The 27,310-nt window shown below is 38.7% G+C and overlaps 1 protein-coding gene across 1 annotated transcript in view; it reads left to right on the top strand.

Moving 5' to 3' along the window:
* Positions 1 to 27,310, top strand: part of LOC134754147 (chondroitin sulfate proteoglycan 4) — a 63,970-nt gene that overhangs the window by 24,976 nt on the left and 11,684 nt on the right. The window contains exons 14-20 of the mRNA XM_063690246.1: positions 3,388 to 3,547; positions 3,699 to 5,086; positions 17,442 to 17,595; positions 18,503 to 18,997; positions 24,317 to 24,512; positions 25,116 to 25,271; positions 25,425 to 27,283. Coding sequence (XP_063546316.1) covers positions 3,388 to 3,547; positions 3,699 to 5,086; positions 17,442 to 17,595; positions 18,503 to 18,997; positions 24,317 to 24,512; positions 25,116 to 25,271; positions 25,425 to 27,283 — 4,408 coding nt within the window. The remainder of the gene's footprint in view (positions 1 to 3,387; positions 3,548 to 3,698; positions 5,087 to 17,441; positions 17,596 to 18,502; positions 18,998 to 24,316; positions 24,513 to 25,115; positions 25,272 to 25,424; positions 27,284 to 27,310) is intronic.

Below are 27,310 nucleotides of genomic sequence, written 5' to 3'. Positions count from 1 at the left end.
AGGCGACATCTGCCGCCGTAATATTGACAATCGATGTCATGACACAACGGTTTTGAGCATCGAACCCCCCCATCACAGGCAGCCGGTCCGGCGGCTCGACCTTGAAGTGTTCCATAAACAGGTTCGCGATGTTTGCGGGTTCTACTTCACCATCTACGCTCATAGGAAGGCTCGTTCGCGGACTGTGTTTACTTGTCTCATTCCAGAACCTGCGAAAATCTTTATTGGCATGGTGTGAGGCTAAAATGTCCATTTTTATTTGCTCTTCATTCGCTTGGCACCACTTGAGTCGTGATTTAAAGGCTTTTCTAGACGCGCGCATTTCCTCGTAAATGGGGCCTTGAGAAGGTTTACCAGCCGAAACCCAGGCGTGGAAATACTGACGAGCCTCCCCATGTTTATTCCCACCCTTCACATGTTTATTCCAACCCACAACCCGTCGCTTACCTTTGCGCGTCCTGTTACCGGAACACTCCACAGCCGCTCCACTCAGTACTTGTATAATGGTGTTGTACAACTCATCTAAAACTTTCCTATGTTCAACATCACTACACATACCACTAGAGCACTGCCGGAGAGATTCAGGAAAATCCACACTTATAAGCTTTTTATTACACAATTTAGTATAGTTATCTATTTGCTGACTGTCCCTTTCACCCCAAACAACACTATTTACAAGCGTGGGTTTCATTTGCAATTTAATTCTTAACAATTTTAAATTACACGTAATTTCCAACGGGAAGTGGTCAGACCAATATGTACCATATTTTACGCTTACATCAATAACAGACTCCCAAGCTGCTTTTGTGACCACACAATGGTCCAACCACCTTGTACAGCCATGCGCATCACTAACAAAGGTATATGTGTTACATACGTGCGATTGAAGTTTTTCCATATCTGCACAGACCCAGTTTTGATAATTGCAAAAGGTTACAAGTTCGTTCCAAAAAGGCTCGTTCGGATGTGCATTAAAATCCCCTAAAATATAGACTGATTCTACATCATAACTTTCTATTACGGCGTTAATTTCACCCAAACACTGTGTGAATTCCGTCAAATTGTCTGCGCAATCCGTAGGCATGTATACCGAAAACACTATGAACGCGCGCTCTGACGCAGTAACTTTAATTGCAGTAACACGCACAACTAATCTTGTCGTTTTTATGCATTATTTTTCGTATTTTTATCACGGTTTATCTCATCCGATTTCCTGTACTTAAATTCCACAAAACTCCTATAAGTGACACCTTCCGGCCACAGCGACTTACTCATAAATACATTTAACTTGTTTTTAGGTACATAAATTTTATAAGAGTCGTAGTCCTTTTCTTTTCTGGTAATAATTTTATGCAGCATATTTTCAAATGCATGTTCTATAACACAGAAACAATTGTAAATATTAAAACATTGTACTATTATTACCTCAATATCGTTATTTACGATTATTTGTGTATCGTATATTTATAAAAACAATATTGAATGTTGCCTTTGGAAACCTAAAACATTCTTGCAGTAAGAAAATACGCCTCTTCTTTGACAGGCGTTCCGTTCCATTCAGACAACTTATTAAAAACGGTTTTTCAACATTAAAAATAAACGTGTTATAATACTTATAATGATGAAGAGGTAAGTAATAAAATATGAAATATGCATATTTTTCGTATTCTTACATTAACAGTAGGTTTTTATGTTGATTACGACGTTTAACGTTGACGACGTTGTTATGTCGGCTGTAATCGTGCCATCCTCAGCAATAACAGAACCTAGGTATTTGAACTTTTTTACTCTTGGTAGGATTTCTCCATCAAGCTTCAGCTCAGTGTGTGTCGTGCTAGATTTGTCAGTGCCGAAGTTGAGCACCATATACTCCGTCTTGGTTCTACTTATGCGCAATCCGTTTTGCTCCAGAGATCTCCTCCATTGATCTAAACTATCCTGTACTTCTTGTTCATTGTCTGATATCAGAGCCACGTCGTCAGCATACAATAGGTTCCACGGTAAGGGTTTCTGGATTCTCTCGGTGAGGTAATTCATAATGGTATTGAATAGTAGAGGGCTAAGAGCGCTTCCCTGATGAACCCCAACTTCAATATCAAAGCTCTTTGACATACCTGCTGGGCTTCGAACGCTTGTCTGCACGTTGGGATACATGTCTGTTATAAGCTTTATGTATCGTTCAGGAACGTTTTGCGACCTTAAAGCCTGCCATATCAGTGTTCGGGGTACTCGGTCAAAAGCTTTTTCTAAATCTATGAAGATCATCCACAATGTTTGTTTATTTTCACGAGCTAAAATAAAAATAATTTCTATTTTGTTATATTTTTTTTGAAATTCAGCACCCGGAAAAAACTTTATTCAGGTTTTATTTATTTATTTTTCATTTATTAAAATAAATCAGGTGATTTCTTTTCATATGACACATTTCAAATTAAAATCAGTGCACTTACTGCGGTTGAAGATTTCTTCTAAATAAATTTATTTGTAAGAGCGTGCATAATTGAACTTAAATATTTCGTGAAGAATGAAAGGTATCGGTGTCGGGTTTTTTAAATAATACTTGTTATTTATTCAGTAATATATACATGCATTAAACTATTCATGTTCCATATTTTTTTTTAAGAAATCAAGGAAAAACTATCAATCGTGTAAGAAAAAAAAACTTAAGATGCCGTTTTTTGCCAAAAATATTCAGTTATGTTTTTTGAGTATTTTTTTATAATTAATGTATATAATGAGCTTTTATTTGAGATATTAAACATTGAAATCGGTCAAATAGTTTAGCTTGTAGAATTTTTTGAAATATATTTTGAAGAAATTTACACTCACATTCAAACTGTGAAGTATGAGAGGTATCGGTGTCGGGTTTTTTTATAATACTTGTTATTTATTCAGTAATATACACATGCATTAAACTATTCATGTTCCATACATTTTTTTGAGAAATCAAGTAAAACCTATCAATCGAGTAAGAAAACAAAACTTAAGATGCCGTTTTTTGTCAAAAGTATTCAGTATATATTTTTTATGTATTTTTTTTAAATTTAATGTATATAATGAGCTTTCATTTGAGATATTAAATATTTAAATCGGTTCATTGGTTTAGTTTGTAGAATTTTTTGAACTATTTAAAAAAAAAGTGGCGCCATCTCTGTTCCTAAGGGGTGAAACTGCCGCTGCTGCGGGTCAAATCGCTCAGTTGGGTCCCTACTATCACTGTGCAAAGCGGCTTGCTTTTATCATGAAGTGCAGCATTTTGTTCATAACAAGTATGAATAAAAAAAGAAATGTCCGTATTAAAATATAATATGTAGTATATTTATACTACATATTATATTTTAAGCTACGACGTTGACGTTTAGGTATTGATGACATTTAATTTTGTAGGTATGACATAGTGAAACCTCCTCAATTTGGAGTGTTAGAGAGGCTGCGAGTTCAGGACGGCACGTGGCAGACAGTAGACTCGTTCACGAGTGAGATGGTCACCTTCCGCCGCGTTCGGTACATGCATCTGCTCGGAAACCCTTCCCACGACGAATTCAAGGTACTCATTTTTTCCGTTGAGTATACTCAACGGAACTGTATACAGGGTGGCAACGGGAATGCACTTATTTTTTAGCCACCGTGTATATGTATATTTTTGTTCCCTTGCCGTAGAAACTTACCCACTAACGCCATATTTTTGATGTTGACAGTTTAAAGCTTCGGTGGGCACGATTCGAACGAACACTTTGTACGACTTTCGACTTACTTTCATCAAACTTGATCTTTACCAATCGGTTAATGAAGAACTGGTGTTAAACAATACCAGAGAAGCGTTCATTTCGGCGCATCATTTGAAATTCAAGACGAAGCCAATTGGCCTACCGAGCGATAGAATTCTTTATACGATACTTAAGTCGCCTAAGTATGGTATACTGCACCTGTCTTCTGGGAAGTATCATCTGCAAACACACAGCACGTTTACTCAGCAACATATCGACACCGACCAGCTGTGGTACCGCCTGCATAGACGTGCATACTCTCACATCCAAGACGAATTCTCTTTTGTAGTTGGAGCCACCGAGTGCGAAAACATCACTGGAGTAATGACGATCCGACACACACCAGCCTACTCGATCTCGGAACATTCGTTGGGTCGTGTACATACGACTTTAGAACGACTGCAGGTTATGGAAGGCTCTAGAATGGTCATTCCTGCTACTCATCTAAATTTCCGAACGGAGTCTGTTACAAATCTTGTTTTCAATATAACCCATTTGCCGCGCCACGGAAAAATCGAAGTAATAAGCGAAAGCTTAAAAATATTAAGAGATAACACCACTTATTTCACTTTAAAGGAACTGAATTCAGATAGGGTTTACTACTCACACGATGATTCCGAAAGTAGACACGATTCTTTTCACTTTATGGCACTCAGTCCTGAACCCGAAGATTTTCAGTACGTAGGGGTATTTCACATCGATATAATACTAAAGAACGACAACAGCCCGGTGAGGGCGAACGATAAAGTGTTTCACATTGTACACGGAGGTGCCCGCCTCATCACTGCCAGGGACCTGAGCTACACTGACGCCGACCTAGACACGAAGCCGGCCGATATCATCTACACGATTCAAAGATTCACTAAAGACCCTCCAAACGGAGGTATATACAGAGCCGATAACCCCGCCGAAATGCTCGCTCAATTTTCCCAGGATGATATTAATAAAAACCTGGTTCTATTCAAACATCAAGGTAAAGAGTATGGTAAGATGGCGTTTTGGATATCGGACGGTTTATTTGACGTGAATGGAAATCTTGAAATTCAAGCATCGCCACCGTTTATTCGAATGTACCCGACAAACGGGTCAATTGTTGAAAACGGTAAAGCGGTTGTGATTACGACGAGGGATATGCAAGTGGATACAAATATGAACTGCCTGGAAGAAGACATCCGGTACGAGGTGAGGCTGGAGCCGAAACACGGCGCCATCGAGGTCGGGGAGGGGCAGGGCGCCGTGACGTTCTCGCAGCTGGACGTGGCGGCCGGCCGCGTAGCCTACCGCCACCGCGAGCCCAGGACTCCTGCCGACCAGTTCAGGTACATATATACTTTTCATCACACTTGCTCGAAATAGTATTTTATACAATCGTGATATATAGACAGCTTTTAAGTAAGGTACGAGATTGGAAAGCTTGATTATATCACTATTGTGTACAATACTTTTTCTACGAGACAACAAAATAATACTTTCAACTAGTAGAATCATATAGGTAAACAAACCAAAAGTATACAGCTAAGATACGCGAGCTGCCGCAGCCCGCAAAACCTTAATACTCATACGCGCTCCGGCCGCCGGGCCCGGCGCCCCCGGCGGGTTGGTCAACGACACCTCCTCGTAACTCATGAGGCCCTGGTACCTGCTCCGCGCTAAATTCAATTTTAAGACAGTTTTTTTCTCGATTTTGGCCACCGTAGCCTATGGAGACTAACAAGCATCACTAAGTGCCAGTTGCACCATCCGCACTTGACAGACTGATCAACGTCAACCGGCGCGCCTCGGCGATTTACTATGAAACTTTCCATACAATAAAATTTAGCGAACTCTTTAACAATGACAAACAGTTGGTGCAACCGACCCTAAGCGGTTTTCGTAGGGTATGGATGTTGCTATATGAAGGGTGTCACATGCGCGTTTCTGACTTATGAAGCAATTGTTTCTACTACAACATACTTAAAATAAAATGTTTTTGTTGGCCAACCAATCACAAAGCAGTACGACGCAGCAGCGTGTTTATATCGAAATGTATGAAGTTCTATTTTCAAATTTTTTATAATAGGCTATTTGACTAATTTTTGAAAATGGTTTTAATTGGTTGTTTATGACTTAATAATTACACTACATTGATATTTCCGTGAAATTTCCTGTATTAAATATAAAAAAACAATGTTAGTTTATTTATTTTGAACGCGCCTTAAACGCTGTTTTCGCAAAGGGGCTAATCACGTGACACGTGTGACGTCACGCGCAAGTAAACTCAGTCAATGACCTTAGTTAATCTTATGGTTTATGTGCATTGAATTCATTATTTCACTGTAAAATGCATGAATCTAGTATAACTGGATCGGTCATGAGGAGTGGGGGAAAATGAACGAACGGGATAGTCTTATGTATCTTTCAGTAGGAGTAGCAGAGAAAGCGCTGTTATTGTTTGTCCTTGTCATAGTTTCACTTTTCCACCGCTGCCACAACCGAGGTTGTGGCAAACAAATAAGTACGTGACATGTCATGTTTGTTCGTTGCTTGTTTAATTATCGTTGTTTTGTATGAAATTGTGCATTCTCTTATGAAATATAGTGATGGTTAGCGTTTTGAATGCTTGAACTTTGATAAAATACTGGTGAATTGTTCTGTAGTCGGCTGTAATAGCCGCTCTGAGCAAAAATATGAGATCATAATCTTTCACACGTAAGTACGGTATTTTACACCTTCCTCTTAACGCAATATGTGAGAATAACATCGTAAAATTACGTTACACTCAAAGCAATGTAGAATCAAACGATTTCAATAAAAATATCACAATTATTTACGCAAATTAACAAAACATTATTTGTAAAATTATCCGCCCAAATTACGTAGGTAGGTAGGAGTCTGAGGTCAGCCATTTTTAAACTTCTTCTTAATTTAGCTGCATAACAATCATGTTAGGGATACCAGATGAAAATATCATAATTTTATGGGTAATTTTGACCTCGAAGTTTTTGCGTACTTCTAATTCCAAAAAATAAATAAACAAATGTTGTGAAGATTAAATGTGGTGTACATTAATTGGTGTGATTGCGATTTGTGATTTCTTTAAATTAAAACCCATAATACATTTTATTTTACGTTTTATTTACTAAACATGTTTAGTTTTGTACCACCTGCGCGAATTATAGGAGGTATTTCATTGTTTATACGCCTAAAAAGGACGGCCCATTGACATTTTATTTAACAATTTTTTAATACCGTCAAACAAGCTAACTTTGCCTCCAGGGTAATCGCCCCAACGTGATATCAAATATTGGGGTAATTTTTACCAATATGGTATCCCCACGTTTATGACGTCATCTATGTCTATCCCTTACGGGCGCACGCGTATAGCTTGTCTATGTAATGCTAGGTCTATGGTAAAATGGTATATAAATAGTGTATAGTGCCGCAATGTTCAAGTACGACTATAAAAAATCCAGACAAATCGTTTGTTTCCGTTCCAATGAATTCCAAAAAAATAAAAATGTGTTTAAAACTAGCGCGAAGAGACCTCAAAGAGCATTTTTGCGCATACAAATGTTTTTATGTGCGAAAACCACTTCGATGTAAGTAATATTTAACTGTAAATAAATATGGTAATTAAAGCAGCGGATTTTGTTATTTAACGAAACAAGATCTAGGTATTTAAGGTGGTTCGATTTTCATACAAAACTATTACTACACAAATATTTGCTCATTTATCTACTTTCGAATATTCGTTTGCGCTAAATTAATAGAAAAACTTTGTTTCATACAGAAATCATACATAAATCAACGTAATTTTTTCATCAATTTTACGTATGTGTGTGTCACAAATGTCGTGTACAAATACGTTGCGTGCGGCGTTGCCACTCTATGACGTTGGCGACGTTGCCTGGCCGACCTGGCAGGATTTGCAGTGCCGTCATGTTTAGTGCATTTTTATTTGACAGTGTTGACACTGACACATAGGGTCATGTTTATTGTGACATCAATTTGTTTGTATAAATTGAAAATGATAGCAACGTCTAAATCAAGTTACAAAAATCATCGGTGTTCTGGTCCGCGAAAATCCAGAAAAATTCAGACTCAATTGAAGCGGAATTCATGATGGTGAAGTTTCGTAAGGTAGGTACAGTTTCATTCCTTCATTGTACATTGTAATTTTCTCGTGCCGATCTTTTTAGAAAATAATTCTCACTTCTTCCGTAATGGTAGATATAAGCAGTGAACAATACCTATATAATGTAATTATTACTGTTTTGGTTGCCGAATAGTCAATGTGTCACTAACTCTAGGTTTTTTTAGGTATTGTGCAAAATGAAGAGGCATTCTTGGAAATAAAATGTTTTCCTTCATTAGCCAGAAAAAATCAGGATATCCTCACTGCAATAAAGTAAAATAAAACATTTCCTGGGGATGAAAATTATGGAATTTTGTCTATGAATGAAAAACACAATTATTACTAGGTAAGTAAATGATAACTTTATTAGAATCCATATTGTTGCATCATCTTTCTTTCTATAACATTAGAGAATTTGTGCTATCATGATATTATTTTTCTTTCAGGTACAGGGACAACTACGGATAACAAATATGAAAAAATGTTATTTCATTTGTTGTGTGAATCCATCTACACCAACAAGACATCCACTGCTGGACATAGGCCTCCCCAGGGATCTCCACAACGACTGGTCTTGCAAGACCGGCCAAAATATCGAGAAATAAATAATATAAATAAACATGATAAATATCCCGTTTTCTATAATAGTTATAATTAGAAGGCCATGCAATGTTGTTACTCACTGTACCTACTTGAATCCAAAAAAATAAAATAAAAAAAGTTTTAATTTTATTTTACAATTACTACTTTATTATTAGTACATTACGATACAAGTGCGAAAAGTAGGAAATTGGCAACGAGTGGCGATAAATTGAAACACGACCGAAGGAAGTGATTTAATCGACACGAGTTGCGAATTACTTTTTCGCACGTGTATTGTACAACGTTTTACAGTACATAATTATGGCCCTTTACATTTTCGACATATGCACGTATTGTACTAATTACCGCACTAGGGCGGTAACGTATATGTAGCACCATATGTACTAAAAAGTATTTTACAGTACATATGGTGCAACTTTCTCGCCCTAGTGCGTAAAGAGCACTTTTCATGCATATGTCGAAAGTTTAAAGGGCCATATGTATTGTAAAACGTTGTACGATACACGTGCGAATAGGTAATTCGCAACTCGTGTCGATTTAAAACACTCTCTGCGGTCGTGTTTTAATCTGTCGCCACTCTTTTCGAATTTTCTCTTTTCCGCACTAGTATCGTAAATAACTATTTCAAACTGCAAGGGTACGATGATAGATCTCAATTCAATATAATTTTGCAACATTTGGCATTATTAGGTTATAAATTGTATGGAGATGAAATCTATCATCGTACCCTTCCAGTTTGAAAAATACTATAGAGGCTGGGCAGTAAGGGATTGCTTTACTTGTAGAACTATATTAAGCGCTTTAAAAAAAAACTGATACCTGACACAAACCTGGACTTCCTTGGGCTAGTGCTACTAAGAATCGTCAGTATTCTCCATCCTTTCTGAGTTGGAAGAACCCAAAAAGGTGAGATTTGTGAAAGTCAGGTTTTCAATATATGTGGCGTTTTCAACCAAACGGGTACCTACTTATTGTTGTCATATTTCCATAAAGCTTCAAAATGAAATCAACCTAATCGACAACCGACAATGTGGTACCTTTTAGTTTAAAACGTCACATATTTTTATAAAACGTTATAAACTAATTTATTAATAATACTGAATATCTGGGAGAAAAAGAAAACATAAGTAAAAACTCAAAAATGCTCGTTTTCCCAGAGATAAGACCTAGCTAGATCGAACCCCTTACAGCAAATTTCATCGAAATCGTTAGAGCCGTTTCCGATATCACTGAAATATATTTCGGTTATATCGGAATCGGACAAGAATTCGAAGAATAAAAGGTATAAGAAACATAAGATAACACAAAAAGGACAAAAAAAAGTGCCCCTGACGTACCAGTCTCGAACCCGAATCCTCTTGCACGTATTTCCACGAACATACCGCAACGCCATTGCAGCATACTTACACTGCATGAAATTGTCTACTACAAGCATCACGGAAACACTGTTTGCATGTGTGAGTAATAGTAGGAAATAGCATGACAGAAACACTCTGTCGACTTTAAAAGTGTTTTTTGCACTAATGAAGTATTCAATGTTTATTATAATAGTTCAATATTTATGTAAAGAGTGCGCTAAACATACTTTTAAGTATACAGATACCAACACTATTCCACAAAAAAATAAAACCTGAAAATTTGCGAAAGTGACGCCATCTAGCGGGGTTTAAGCTTTGGGTAACCTAGTCGAACCACCTTAATGTATTACTACATAACCTCATAACATAGCTCTTTCAGCATTAGTAGGTAGTTAGTAGCATACTTTTTCTTTCAAACTAAAGTGCAGTATGGAGGTACTATTCTCGTCATCGTATTATATATATATATATCGTCGTCGTATTCGTATCATCGAAATTTCTAAGTTCCGCAGCATAGTAATCCGGATTATCTTTAAAGAAAAATGCAACCATTGATGCGTCTATGTCTGGTAGGTTGCCGCTATCAGCTTTCACATATTTCGGCTCTATTTTGAGATTCTTATAAATATTGTGCCACTACACGATAAATATACGAATAAACCGACAAACGGATAAATCGGAATATATCAGAAAACTGTGGAACAATAACTTAAATTAACTAAATACAAATAAAACTGCTAAAACACTCAAGACAATCAAGAATTTACCCGCGTGTGACGTCATCCGAGCGTTGACCAATCACAGAGCGTTCACGTCCCTGATGAAATTTCAAAAAATATTAAATTTTCTTTCGTTTATTTTCCAAAAAATAAACATAACTTACATTCAAATATAGTGAAATATACTTTAATCACTTTTCATTAAAGTATATTTCAAAAATCCGCGAGTGCCAAGCTGTCGACTCCCGACCGATTTAAAAAGTTCGCAAGTGCTATGGCGTCGGGAGTCGACGGATTGGTCGCAATTGGTCATTGCATATTTTGGCGGAAAATTCAACGTTTGCGCGCGCAGCTAAGCTGCGTAAACTTTATCAATAGCTTATGGAAAACACAAGAAACATTTCTAGCAATAAAAACAAGTGTCTCTAATATAAATATTCGTAGAAACACATTGATTTATAAAGCGTCTGGACACAGGGCAATCATCAAATATTTGGTGCTCAATAAAACATGATTTTAAGTGTGTATCTATTTAAAGAAGTGTATGCGGATTTAATATAATATGCCTGGGTAAGTAATAAACAGTTTACAGTAGTTTTACCGTCCATTTGTTATGTTTTTACTGGTTTTTACATATTACTTTGGTATTTTAATTCTAAGAATCGGGCCATGAACGAGTTTGGTTCTGAGGATTTGGGCGTTTATTTAGGTATATATAATACTAATAACCTAAAGTAAAACTAAAATCGCTGGGTTAACTATTTGGCAACGATAGTCTAAAATATTTTAATTGAAAACTCAATAATATTTCATTTAAAAGTGCCATACTCCACATACCGACACTCAAGATTCAAGGTCGCGAGTGTGGCCATTTTGTTCAGTTTTAAAAGAAGATAGAAAAGTATGGATAATACTTCTGTTTAGTGTTTATTTTTTTATCTCGTTTGATTTGGTTAAGATTTTTTTTTACGCTAAAGGGATTTGGCTTGTACTAACATGCATTTATGTTTATTTGCTTTGCTTTGATTCTAATGAAGTGCACGCACGCGAGGAGGAAGAAGCAGAAGTAGAGGTGTGCGTACTCGTGGTGGTAGAGGGGGCAGCACATGCTGCATATTGCTGCATATTGTTCAAAGCCAATAACCAAATACCTCATAGAGAATTCCGATGCCACTTGATCAGAGAACTAATAGATTGCCACACCCCACGTCTTCCGATCCATGCACCACCTGCCAGCTCTGCCAGTACAAAGGTGTACAGCGTGCGACAACACCACCTGGCTGAATACCCGTTCATACCGCATAGTAAAGGACGCCACCGACTAGTGTGTGTTGTATGCAAAAAAAGCGCACAACTATGTACTGTGTGGGCTGCAACAAACCTGTTTGTTTCTCCCCTTGCTTTGTAAATATGCACTTATATTTTGTAAGTATCTACTTACACACACTAAAATAAAGTATTTAGCTTATATACATTATTTTAGTGTAAGTATCATTTATGCATATATTACTAGATTTGGCCCGTGACTTCGTCTGCGTGGACTTAGTAACCACAGCTAGAGTAAGAATAGCGCCTGGATATAGTCTAATGGCAATCATTCAATTTCAGCGTATGCTTAATTGTTTAAACGAATTATCAGGCAATTCATTAATTATCTCAATTACACCCCGCTTTTCACCCTCTTCCTCTTATGGGACGATTTTCGGAATAAAAACTATCCTGTGTCCTTCTCCTGGACTCTATGCCAAATTTCAACTAAATCGGTTCAGCGGTTTAAGCGTGAAGAGGTAACACACAGACAGACAGATATACACACTTTCGCATTTATAATATTAGTATGGAATGGAAGTATGGATGGTCGTGTACCATATCTTTGTACGTTTCTTTGTATAATTTGAATCCCTATTAGATACACACATGTAAAAGTTTTGCATGCGTTTGGTTACTTTGATTTAAAGCACTAGCAGATACAAACGTAAAAGCAGAAAGAAGCGGCTGCCACAGCTCTTCGTTTGAAAAATCTAAACCTATGGACATCTTTCAGCTCATCGCACAAGAAGATCTATGAAAATACGATCTCAAAACTGCCCATGCTGTAAGCGCCTATCGACAAAATACCAAAAACTATGATCTCCTGGAGAGATTACGCCATATCGTTAACAGAAGATCCGAAAGAAGGACTAAACCAAATAAACCTAAGAATATTTACAGATGGCTCAAAAACAAATGAAGGGACAGGATGTGGTGTCTTCTCAGAGGACCTGAACATACACATCATAAAATCCCTTGGTGAACACAATACGGTATTCCAAGCTGAATGTGTAGGAATAATAGAAGCTTGCAATGCTATTACAAGACGACAAGTGAAACACGAACCCATACTAATACTGTCAGACAGTAAATCGGTACTACAAGCGCTATGCAGCGACAAACTTACTTCAGAGCTTATACTTGAATGTCATCGGAGTCTCACTGAAGTGAGCAAAGAAGGCAACAAAGTAACAGTACAATGGATAAAGGGGCATAGTGGATCAAGAGGAAACGATGCAGCGGATGAACTGGCCAGGAAAGGTTCAGAAACACATATGGACCCGAGCCAATCATGCCCCTACCAATATCCTACATACACAACCAGCTAGAACAACATCACAGACAACTGCACAAAAAGTACTGGAATGAAATGAAGACATGCAGGCAAACCAAAGAAATTCTACCGAAACTGAACCACAAGCTTACCAAAATATTACTGAAAACACCAAGAATTCAACTACGTAAAAAAGTAGGATTAATAACAGGACATAACACACTAAACAAACACCTACATAATATGGGTAAAACTGACAGCCCCATGTGCAGAGCGTGCATGGCAGCAGAAGAAACAACAAAACATATTCTCCTAGACTGTAAACAGGTAGAAGTATATAGGAGCAAATACCTAGGGAATCCATGCACACTAAAGGAGGCAACTAGCAACCTGAAGACTTTGCTCGGCTTCGTGGAGGAGCTGGGGTGGTTAGAGTAGCGCTACCTCGTTTCACGCAAAATAGACACATTGGATGTCGAGTTGCGGAAAATGCCCAGCAATACTAACTAACTAATTAACTAAAACGTAAAAGTTTCAGTTTGGCTATATTTGTTTTTAATCTAGCTAACCACTGGTTTTTTTATTAAGCTGGGCTAAAATTTGTACAATTTACCTCTTATTAGTAGTTCACATTCAACATAAAAAAAATATCAGAAGTCGTATCCATACTAATGTAGCCCTGGTAAAAAAGGGTTAGTAATAATTTTTTCGATTTTTGTCACAGTGTTATGCAGTTTTCTAATAAAAAAAGGCATTGTATTTATAAATTTTTGTAATGTTATTTAATGTAGTTGTAAAACCTACAAATTGTAATTTGAACAACTTTAGGAACTTGGTATTATGAAACAATGTACGAAGGTCATCTTTCTACTTTAGCTTTCAAGTGCCATATTAATCGACTCTTTTTTTTTTGAAATCGGAAGTTTTGTTACTAAAGTCGGTGAAAATACATATTTTATGAGGCATTCTGCAAAATAAATATATAATTTGAAACGCTTGATTAATAAATGATAACAAAACAAGATTTGAAAGATTACTCAGTTTTTGACTGATGTTTTACGTGACAGATTTCAGATCCAACTTTGACATGCTTGTAATGTATAAAAGATTTATGCAAAGGTATAATTTTATTACCTTTCCTTGTATATACATGTGTAATACTGTCAATAAAATTATTTTTCTTTGAAATAGTGCTTTTATTTTGTATTTCTAGACTCTTCTATATAAAAATCCGGAAAACTTTTGCTCGGCCTAGGTTAAATGAGGACTAGCGAATTGCACATATATCGAAAATATATGTTTGTCAACGTAATTAATAGCCTATCTCATTCTTATTATAGCGCCATGCGTTTTATGTGTAACCTTCATACAAAAATAAACAATAATCGTCAAATTTGTAACACCCGACAATTTCTTATTGACCACCCGTCAGACTACGTCAGACCCTCTGACACTTAAGCATTTTCGCGCAAAATGGCGCCGCCACTTGACAGCTTTTTGATGTAACAGTGCTGCCACCCGAAGGGTTATTAGTTTATTATCTTTCAGGATGACAGCAATTCGTTATATATTTTTAATGTTGTCAAATACCCTATTGACTAAACCGTATCGATAAAATTCTTATGCTTGAGTCGGAAGTGCCATAGACTATCCAACGTTGAAAAGAGTAAGGTTGTAGTGTTGCATATGAAGTTGTAACACAGATTATACTCGACGAGTAGAAAAAAGATCTTATTTCATGCAGATGTACTGAAGGACAAAGGCCTATATTGTTCCCGCGTGAGTTATGGATTGTGAAAAAAAAAGCTATAACTCGCGAGTGAGCCGTTTAATAGTACATTACTAATGAGGCCGGGAAGGAAGGGGTTGCCGGCCGAATAGAATATATGCCGGACGGATAGTTATGAGGCCGACAACCCGTTTTCACGCCGATGTATGTATAGTGCTTTTCTAAAACGTTTAATATAGGTATATAGTTTGTCAAAGGACTGTCTTATTTCAAACATAGACAGAGAGAATCCTACTATCTTTGTCTTACACTAGTACTAACACCCAAAAGAAAAGGATGAGTATAGTTTTTTTTGTTCTTATTTACTAACAAGATTTGCTTGACCAACTATATATATCAATCAAATATCGTTTTTTTTTTAAACTAGGAGTATTCCAGCTTCCAGCGTAGCAAAACCGTCTCGTGTGATGCGGAAGGGTCCTGGATTTTCCCCAGGCTACCATCCCCCACACAGTCCTACCGCTCGAATGGCCATAGTGCCATAGAGCCCGTCAGGTTAAAAAAAAAAATGGCTGAATGCCATGATGCTGTGCCACAATTATATGTGAAATAGAAATTTAAAAAAAGCCACTTCCCGGCCTAGGCCTGCAACTTTGTATGAAATTTCATTACAGACCTCTCGTCTAGCCGCGCCTGAAACGTGATACTTCCCAGTCTAATATAAGGAACGTAATACCCGCGACTGTAGAATTGAAACACGAGCAAGCGAAAGGATTCTATAGTTGAACCACGAGCGAAGCGAGTGGTTCTAAAATAGAATCCTGAACGTAGCGAGTGCTTCAACACACGAGAAGTAAAATACATTTGCACCCGTGTGGAACACAAAACTTTTCCCCTCACTATAGCGAGGAAAGTGCAACATCCACAGGCATCTTTATCACTAGAATCACTCATTTTTTTCGATATTATAACAGAAAACTCTGGAAGTTGTGTATTTTTAGTTTTTAAGTAAAAAATTTGTTGACAATGTTGACATTTCTGACGTATGAAATGTCAACGATGCGTTTTGAAATTGCATCGACTCAACTTGTGCGTTCAGAATTATATTTAACATCATTATAAAAAAACAAACGTTTCTTATGGAATTTTAAGGTTTATGATTTAAAATCATTAAATAAAGCTAAATTTGATATTTTTTATTAGATTCTCAAACCATTTATTTAATGATAATTAATATCGAACGAACCATTATCATGAGCGTTTTACGTTTTGTTATCTGTCAAGCTACTTAAACACGCTCCATCCAAGGTCAAATTACTTTCCCCACTAGTGGATGAAACGCGTTTTTCCCCGCTTGTTTTGAAGGTTAAAAGACAACTTTCCGAGCTAGTGAGGGGAAAAATATTGTGTGTAACTCCGGGGGTAAGCCTGCGGCTGTCGTGCATCTAAGACCTCATTTGCAAAATTACACTTACCCCTCACGTTGCACAATGTACTATACCTGACTTGCAATCTGATACATAAAAATAATACCTAATACCTATTGTAACCATTACTTACATTTTCACTGGGATTACAATCCAACAAAATGGGGCGAAGGAAGGGTTTATATATTTTATAATATAACAAATACGGCAGTAATTTTTTTAACGCTTTCGTGTTGTTTACTACTTTTTCTACTCCCGTACTTTTATTTGTCATTTAAAGGGTCGTGCACACATTAAAACCTTAGTTGTCAAGACATGTCTAGTCTATTCCCCAAAAACGCATTTGTGCATACACCCAGTATCTTTTTGGCACTTTTCGATACTTTGTGTAATTACCACTTAAAAAATATTGTATGAAATACATTGTTGCCAACTATTTGCCAACCTTATTTTAAATGTCATCTCTGACAAATAAGTGAACCATAGAAAAAGTATTTTTATTTTTAATCCTCCAACACATGGAGACTATACCTATACATATAAAGGAGCCAAATCTCTATGTATGAAAAGTGTCCATCAAAAAACAGTAATTAGGCGGCGCCACCATACACCGAAATACTACCAAAAACAACCTACGTAATTTGGTCGGGTTATTTGTTGCCTTATATGGTTCATGTTATACTCATGTCCCAGAGCCTAACTAGCGCCACCGGAGAGATTAGGAACTATTATTTAAAGCTGAAAGCGGTCACTTTTGCAACAATTCTGCCATAAGAGATTGGCATCCTTTCTATACCATCCATACTCCAACAGAAGTATCTCAGATAATACTATTTAAATTAAAATAGGTAGATACCGTAGGTAGAAGTCCACTAGATGACATGAAAAATATTTGTTAAATTTACAATTTTATTTCAAAGTTAGTGCTTGGTCGTAGAAAAAGTATTGTATGCAACGTTGTTTAACTGAGTCAAAAAATACTCGTGGCGTCTTTATTAACAATTTTCAGCTTCGCCTCAAATTGTTACTCACTCCACTCGCCTTTTTTGACCTCTCTTAAACAACGGTTTGCATAAAATACTATTATAGTCAGTATAGCTGAGGAATATTTTTAAATAACATTAATTGTTGCTGTTTAAGGTTTAAAGTCAAGTGTCTGGAAGCGTGGGGTGAAGGGACATATCCAATCAAAATATTCCCATCAAGTTACTGGGAACCGCTTAAAGTGACAACTAACCGAGCTCTAGTTGTCGAGGAATCTACAAGTGTCAACATCACCAGAGATGTCTTGGAGGTAAAGTAAACATTCACTAAGACGAAAGTGGAGGACCCGCGCGAAATCGGTTTTCATACAAACATAGTCCACATTTTCCTCTCTGGATATTAAAGTTATCTTATTATTATATCAACCACAGCTGTGCCCCTACCTGTATTTTTTAATTTTTAATTATTATGAGAGTTAGGAACATTTAAAAATTTGTATGAAATCTGTTTTTCGTTCCTAATTTTTCGTCAAAAATCAAAAAGTCGAAAAAGTCAAACGCCCCTACGTTAATATAATAGCAAAAATACTTTTTGTAATGTCAATATTCAGAGGAAAATGAGGACTGTTTGTATGGAGAAGCGGCTGTCCCCTTTCCTTTTAAACGGTCATGTTGTGAAAAACTTATGTTACTAATGTCAAAGATAGATATAACTCCGTAATAGATGGATACAGTCTAAGGAAAAAACGTGCCTCGAAAATCACGAAAATTTGATTCTCGATCAGATGGCGCCACTAGTTGTGGCCTACTCTCGTATAGAGGGCGTTGACTGTTTCGTTTGTTATTTATAATTTTAACGCATACCAGTGAAAGAACATGGGTCAAAATCATATAAAAATAATTAATGCAGGTAAAAAATAATTTATCCATATTTAAATACTATTTACTCTACGGTTAGCTGGAAGAGATCCCTTATAGGGATAAGCTCGCCTTTGTACCTAAATTTATATGAATTTCATGTTAACAATTTTTGTTTTGTACAATAAAGTGATTTACTACTACTACTACTACATTTTAACGTATTTTTATAAATCTTCATTTTTAGTTTTAAAGTATGTCGATAGATGGCAGTGAATTTACAGTGGTTACAAATTTTTCTATGACAGTACCGCTCTATCTTATTATATCCTCATTGCTAATGTGATAAAATGTCAACAGGTCATGCATCCACAAATCGAACCGTCGAACATAATTTTCCAAATAACTCAAGGTCCGTATCATGGCTGGCTAGAAGTCACCGCCACCCCCGGTGTGGTTGAGGTGGAGACCTCGAACGAAGAGCCAGCACACACGACCGTGTTCGACCAGTCGATCATCAATGGCAACCGCCTGGTGTACATGCAGTCTGGCGTCAACCGCACGAGAGACAAGATCCTAATGGACGTCACTAATGGCATCGTATGGTTGAGGGATGTCGAATTGAATATAATAATTATTCCAGAACATTTCTACGTGACTGTGTCTAATTTGACTGTTGTCGAAGGAGAAGCCATCAGTATTAAACCAGAAATGTTCCGCACGATAACAGAGTACTATAGAGGAAAAGTGGTGTCCTATAAGGTACTTGAAAAACCTAAATATGGAAAGATTTTGATGGGCGACCAGGAATTGAGTTTACTGCCTGTTCTTAAACTTAATTCTGGAAATATTCAGGTATGCTTTACAATACTTTTTACGTGGTTTTATTTTTCTGATTCACACTAATCTTTTATTACTCTTTTGGCTAGGGGCCATATTGACCCTTTTAGAAACATCATAATCATAATCATAATATTTATTAATAATATAAATTACATGTCACATTTTATACAGTGTATAAAGATTATATTTAAGTATGAATTTTCGCTACATAATGTAGGTTGTATTTAATATCTTACATCTACCTTAGTTCCTATAATTTAAAGAACTCTTTATGGTCGTAGAACGCTTGCTCGATTAACCATTTTTTTAATTTGTTTTTAAATACTGCTACGCTTTTAGCAACTACTATTGAGTCCGGGAGACGATTGTATACTTTTGGGCCCAATATGTGAATGAGCTTGTCCGACTTGGCCAGCTTATGCGGCACGGGGTTCGAACCGGGTCAGAACGCAGACGTCCCCCGTCCGCCACGATGACTTGCGTCCTGTTACACAACATATCGATCATTAGACTCAGGGCTCGGTTATCGAAGCCGTATTGGCGCAGCTTATCTTCCAGGACACCGTGATCCGCCAAGTCGAAGGCTTTAGACAAGTCGCAGCATATCACTGCGACTTGGTTTTTGTTTTTACGAGCCCCTAAAATCCGGCGCACAACTTCGCGCTTTAGCGCTGACGTCGATCGGCCTTTGCGATACGCATATTGTTGCTCGGAGAGTGCATCGGTGGATTCGAGGAAGTCCGTTATCCTTGCGCTGAGACCATATTCAAAGACTGGCTAGAACGGGGATGATCGCTACCGGTCGGTACGCGTCCATGTCTTCCCTCTTGCCTTTGCCCTTGAATAGTGGCGCTATCCGACTTTGCTTTAGGGCTTCCGGAAAAACTCCTTCACGAATACACCTATTGTATGCAGTTGCCAGTATCGGTGCTAGGTCTGCGGCCACCGCCCTGAGCATGACAACAGAAATATCAAATATATCTCTCGTGGTTTTCCTTGCAATACCTGATGTGATGATGGTAAACACGTCGCTCGGCGTGAAAGGCCTCAGTCGGATGCACCGGTCGGCGGGCGGGCGCGCGGCGCGCAGCGCGTCGAGCGCGGCAGTGCGCGCCGCGGGTCGCGCGCCGCACGCTTCCGCCGCCGCGACAAATCTGCAATTCATCGTATCGGCCGCATCTTTCTTGCAAGGAAACGGATTACCTGCGGAGTCCCTGATAACGTCCGTGAACTCGAGCGGTTCGCGGACAGCTTTACCCTTTTCTCGATTGATTACGTTCCACATGGACTTTATAGTATTCCCGCTAGCTTGTATTTTATTAGTGTAATAAGAAGATTTTTGAATGTACAATAGTTTCAAGTATTTATTATTCATGTCGTATATTAGATTTGAGTTCGTGCTGTTGTCGGGCACTAATTTTTCAATTTCGGTAATGTCAAATAATATTTTTTTATATTGATAAATGTCATCCGTCACCCAGGAATCTTTTTTACGATTATTATTCAAAACAATGGGAAAACATAGCTCGAATTTCATTATGGACATGATCAAGTTTTGGGTCGACGTTTCGTTCCGTTGTGAGATCGCTCTCCAGTCCACGCTTTGTATGGCGGAGGTAAAGTTAGCGTAGTTGCGCGGCGAGTATAGTAGTAGTAGTAAACTCTTTATTAAATCACATTTAGAAACGGGTCTATCGCGAATTTATTTTGTTACCTTTATTTACCGACGTTTCGACACAGGTTTCACTGGTCGTGGTCGCGGCTAACTGACGTCCCAGCAAAATGTCAAAACAGAGATTTGTGTGACTACCCCACGAAAAGTGCATTTAAAGTTCGAGGTAGACATCACATTTTCAAACCACCCACTACACATAAAAGTTAATTATTGTCAATAGTCCGAGTAGTGTAGTGTAGCGCTGGTGGCCTAGCGGTAAGAGCGTGCGACTTGCAATCCGGAGGTCGCGGGTTCAAACCCCGGCTCGTACCAATGAGTTTTTCGGAACTTATGTACGAAATATCATTTGATATTTTACCAGTCGTTTTTCGGTGAAGGAAAACATCGTGAGGAAACCGGACTAATCCCGACAAGGCCTAGTTTCCCCTCTGGGTTGGACGGTCAGATGGCAGTCGCTTTCGTAAAAACTAGTGCCTACGCCAATCCTTGGGATTAGTTGCCAAGCGGACCCCAGGCTCCCATGGAGCCGTGGCAAAAATGCCGGGACAACGCGAGGAAGATGATGATGAGTCCGACACAACACTCACAACATCCGCGCACACATCCGAAGATAGATCCCTTGGCTTTAACTTCTGGATCACTGGTCCTCAAGTTGCCGATAAGTTAAAACCATCTTCCCTATTAAAATTTCTGGGGTGCTTCTTGATTTCAATCGCTTCTCGCACAACTCGAGGATAATAATGGCGTTCAGTGGAGACAACTTTTGGTTTATGAAGCTCAATCCAGTGATTTGCGCCGCATGTAAGTAGATGTTCGGCGATCGCGGACTTGTTTACTTGGCGATTTTTTACTGCCGCTATGTGTTCTTTCACTCTCTCTTGCACACTTCGTTTGGTTTGACCAATGTACACACTTCCGCAACTACATTCTATTTTGTAAACGCCCGGATTTTGGTACGGAATGACATATTTTGGACTGCGTAAAAGATCTGCTACTTTGAATAACGGCTTGTATACAGCCTTAATGGAGAATTTCTTAAGTACTGCTCCTACTTTGTCCGTTATACCCGTAGACCCGTTTCTAAATGTGATTTAATATGTGTTTAAACCGCGAAAGTTTTAAATATTATAAACTCTTTATTGTACAAATATACATATTAAAAATTACATGGTACAAATAATAAGATGTACAAAGGCGAACTTATCCATTTGAGGGATCTCTTCCAGTTAACCTTTGAGTAGATGAGAGGAGAAAGTGAAAAGAGTGTGACAAATGTAGCAAAATGTACAACAAGGTACCAGAAAGATAAAGGATATAAATACATACAAAATTAATAGGATAAACATATAAATATTACACAAAAAGGAATGGGGAAAATACACTAAAAATTGGAAAGAAGTAGAAAAATATAAAGCAACATACAATACAAATATAGGCACATTAATCAATCAGATAATCATAGCTTCTTTAACCTCTCCTTGGACGACGCAAGCGATTGCGCCTGTCTGAGCGAAACTGGCAGCTCATTCCACAGCTTCACTGAACGCACTGCGAAGGACTTGCTGTATCCACGAGATTTGTGAGAGGGGATGGCAAGTGATAAATTCGCGCTAGAACGGAGACGGTGGCCACTGCCTTCAGCCAGAAATTGAAATTTTTGAGAGAGGTATACAGGAGAAGAAGGTGTAAAAAGAACATTGAAGAGAAGAGAAAGAGTGTGAAGATCTCTACGGCGGCGGATTGGAAGCCAATTGAGTTTTTGACGGTAGTAAGATACATGATCGTACTTCCGTAGGCCGAAAATAAATCTTATACAGACATTCTGTAAGCGATCTAACTTGTCCAAGAGTTCTTCTGTCATGTCAAGATTCACAGCGTCGCCGTAGTCGAGTAAAGGCAGTAACAGAGAGCGAGCGAGCATGGCTTTGGTGTCAAGTGGAAGAAAGTTCTGCAGGCGCCTTAAAGAATGGAGCGATCCAAACAGCTTTTTGCTCAATTCAGTGACATGAGGCGCCCAGGAAAGTGTCTGATCCATGGTGACCCCTAGATTTCTGACAGTGGGTGAGAAAGGAATTGGTATACCATCAAAGAAAATTCTAGGTGCCACCAGCTCAGACAATTTGGAGATGTAATAAGGACTTCCAAAAACGATCGCGAGTATATGCGACCGTGGCGCGGCCGCGTCGGCGGCGGCGGCGGGCGGCGCAGCGCGGCGCGCACGGCGTGGTGGTCGCTGAGTAGCGTGGTCACGGGTGCCGTGCGCAGCGCGCCGCGCGTTCCATTCCTGTATACGTGGTCTAGATTTGTGGCGGTCGCGCTTGTGATTCTCGTAGGGAAATTCACTTCGTTTTTAAAGTCGTGGGAGCTAAGAAGGTCCGTTAACCTTTTCAGTGCCAGTCCAGAATTATGCATGTCATCAATATTAGTGTCTCCTACTATAGTGCAATCCCGGTCGAGATCGGATATTTTGTCAAGCAAGCGTTCCAAATACCACAGGAATTCATTGTTACTGACTTTACAATTAGATCTGTATAAACAACATACCACAGTTAAATTTAAATCTAAGAGATCTATTGCGGAAATTTCACAATAGCGTTTCTCGGATACAGCGGTTAAGTCATGATTTTAATTAACTAATATATTTTCGCGTACATATATGCATGAGCCTCCGTGCTCGATATCCGCTAAGCAAAAACTAGATATTAACTTGAAACCGTCAATATTAATGCACTTCAATTTACTCTTGGTCAACCAATGTTCTGTAATTCCTAGGACATCACACGCCAAGTCATTTTGAAGCAGAAGTTCAAGTCATTGCGTTTTATTGTCTAAAGCGCGGATGTTCTGATGGCATATAATTATATCATGCGAAATTGGTTGAGCGATCGTATTTATTGCGGCGGTGGCGGGTATTTCATTCGCATTGTTGCTTGCGCGCAGCGGTGCGGCCCCGCGGCGAGCGGGGCTGGCTCCGCAACCACTCGGTGAATTCGACGCGCGGTGGCGACACCGCGGGCGTGTTAAACACATCGAAATAATTTTCCGGAATTCCGATGAGGAATGAAGCATGTTGATTGGTTTTAATATCCCTCTTCTGTACGAAGTAGTCACCTGAGTTTTTTGTTGTCTTTAAGAAACTTAACACATTTTCTGTCGTAGTTTCTGGCCTGAATGACCAAGCTTGCAGGTATTTATAGTTTTCCACCGCCTTAATATGATGATCCTCGCTGCCCGTCCCTACAATTACATTTTGGTGTGCTGTGCATCTCTTTGTACCTTTCTCATAACAAGTTTTTATGATGGCCTTAGTTGTCGCAAAACATTCCGTCTACAATTTTTATCTTACTCTCCACAATAGGCATGTGACTATATCCTATCGAGCTTTTAGTCTTAATTTTGTATCCCAAGAAAAATATTTCGCACACTGGACATATTTTGCAAGAAGGGTATTTTTGCTAAAGGCAAAGGGACGCTTTGATTGTATGCTTAAAAATATAATTTAGAAGTCTAGAAAATGGGCGCTGTTTTTGTAATGGGCCCTTACACGCTCTTTGTTCAAAGGAAATTGAGTTAAACCTTCAACGTAAGTTTTTGTACATTCGGAAAAATACAATAATTAAAAAATATAACATTGATCAGAATTACGTTATTGACAGTATGTAAACGACGGGTCGGAGGAGTCGTTGGACTCGTTCAAGCTGCTGGCGGCGACGGAGAGCAACAAGGAGAGCGAGCCGTTCGTGGTGCGCGTGAGCATCGCGCCGGTCAACGACGAGACGCCCATCGTGGCTGCCAACACCGGCCTCTGCGTCTGGGAGGGCGGCACCTTCACGTTCACTAGGAACGAGCTGTGTAAGTGGATAAAGTGGATTACAACAACTACATATACACGTTCACATGTTAGGCATTCTATTCTCATTTGACGGCTTCGGTATACTGCGCGGACGTCGGACTTGATAGGATACTGAATCATTTTCCATTTTCATTATACCTCTCGCGTTATGGTCCCTATGGTAGTTAATTTTTATATGGAGAAGCTGTCACGAAAGATGTTTCTAGAAATTTATTTATAAATGTAACATTATAAATAGTAATATGAATATGGTAAAAACATTTTGTTTTCTTAATTTTTTTTAAATTAAACCCTGTCAAAAGTCAGTTGAATGGTACTGTCATTGTGACCATCATTAAGTATTTACAGACGAAATTATCGTCTCCCGTAAAACGATTGTAAAATATATAATGAATAAATTTCCTCGCAGTAGTCGTGAAAAGCACTTAGTAATGACTCGGTCGAAAGTGCAATAGATGGACTCGTATCTTCGAGGGCCTCCCCTGTTGGGTCGGCCTTCAAACTAATACGTCCATCTATTGGTCACTTTCTAGCCTCTTCAACAATAGCAACACTACTACTAATCGAATCTAAACTTGTTCTTTTTTTTGTTTCATATACAGATGTTAACGACATCGATACGCCACTAGAAAATGTTACAATAATCGTGGTTGATATAGTTTCTGGACATATTGCTATGAAGGGCAATATCCACGAGCCTGTCACACGCTTCACTCAGGCTGACATTGACAACGGGAATGTGATATTTGTCCACAAAAGTAAGTGCATTACATTTGTATCATTGTCATCCCTTCAGGTGGCACACGCCATGTTTGAACTGTTGGAATGATGAATATTTCATCAAAAAATTACATGAAAAAATAAAAATAGGGTTACTATTCTATTTATAAGGTTGTTTTAACCTGTTGCAGATGGCTCAAAAGGCAAAATGATCTTCAACGTTACTGACGGGCTACACGAACTGTCTAAAATAACGTTTCTCATAACAACAAAATCGGTATCTTTGAAACTTATCAGAAAGCATAATCTTCGAGTTTTCCCTCTAATGAGAGAACCGTTAAACAATTATTTGCTGATGGCTAAATGCTCAGATTACACCAGAACAATTGTCTATAAAATAGACAGGACACCATCTCTCGGCAGACTGATTATGCTCAGTGAAGACAGTCACCACAGATCCATCAAACAGTTTACACAGGAAGACGTCAATAACACCCTCGTCTACTACGAACATACGCATCCTTTTTCAGATCTGTACACGAACGACTCTTTTATATTTACGGTTGAAGCCGCCCTAGCTAAACCTATAACTGATCAAGTTTTCAACATCGATATATCGGTATCTTCCGGAGGCTTGGCTAAATATGTGCATATACCTCAGATTAAGGTGAACGAGGGTGATAAAGTTCCCATTAAAGTGAACGTTACGAACGTAATAGTATACCTGGAGAGTCAAGCGGGGCTGAGGCAGCCTCAGGTGGAAGCGCAGTGGTCGCAGCCGGCGCACGGCACGCTGCAGCCGGCCGTGTCGTCGCTCACGCAGCCGCAGCTCGAGTCCGGCGCCGTCCTTTACCAACACGACGATTCCGATACTACACAAGACAAAATAGAAATGTCCCTCTTTCTTCTACCGGAGTATGTTCTCCTATGTAACGTCACTATTACTATTCATGTTATTCCAATCAACGACCAACCTTTTAGACTTTTGACTGAAACGCCGCAAATACAGGTGGTACAGGGTGAGAATTATACCATCACTAAAAAAGATTTGATCACCGAGGACGCTGACACTAGTCCCACCGGCATACTTTACGATATTATAAGTGGTCCCACTCAAGGGAGGATCGTCATGATGGACAAGAATTTGAGCATTGATGATGCACAATCAATAAATAAATTCACTCAAGATGATATTAACAATGGACGTGTAATCTACGAGCATTCTGGCATGCTTCAAACGGCCACTTTCTACTTTAGGGTATGGGACGGACAGTTCAAGCCTATGTATAAGATATTTACGATTGACGTGTTGCCGGTATCACTGAACGCGTCTACATTGCATCCAGTATTATTACAACAAGGCTCTAATGTTGCTACGGTGACCACCGAGCAAATATATATCGAAACCAACGCCAAAAAGTACAAAGTATGGTACAATATCACTAGACAACCTCTGCACGGCATGATATACGTGGGCAGGAATCCAATCACTTACTTTTCCCATAGGGATTTGATGGACAAGGTGGTCATTTACATGCAGAACGATATGACCGCAGCTAGTGACAGCTTCGACCTTATCGCATACATCCACAACAGTAATTCCACAAACCCTTTCACAATAAACGTTCTGGTTCAGCCTCTCATGGTTTTGAAATATATAAAAGTCGAAGGTGACAAGTCGAGAATAACTCTTAGCAATATGGACGCAACCGGTCTAGCCAAGTTGACTGGAAGTAATCCAATATATACCATCTTAAGTAAACCTAAACATGGTACTGTCAAGAACATAATTAGAAGTTCTGGAGGAAATACAAGTGCGAGGGAAAGAGAAGTTCCGTACTTTACGCATGAAGATATCAAAGCGGGGGTTATCTACTACGTGACCAAGAAGAGGTCACACGAGCTTGTCGGCATGGAGGACAGTTTCAGATTCCTACTGGCGGCGACGATATTCCAGCCGGCCGCAGGCGAAGTTAAAATATTCATTGGGAGCAAATCGAAAAAGAACTTGCCAGGGCCTAATGATCCTGAGAGTCACGAGGGAGTACCCGTAAGTTAATAATATTGTTTCCTAGTA

This window comes from Cydia strobilella, chromosome Z (assembly GCF_947568885.1).
Source record: "Cydia strobilella chromosome Z, ilCydStro3.1, whole genome shotgun sequence".
Lineage (NCBI taxonomy): Eukaryota > Metazoa > Arthropoda > Insecta > Lepidoptera > Tortricidae > Cydia > Cydia strobilella.
This window is presented reverse-complemented; position numbering and strand designations above follow the sequence as displayed.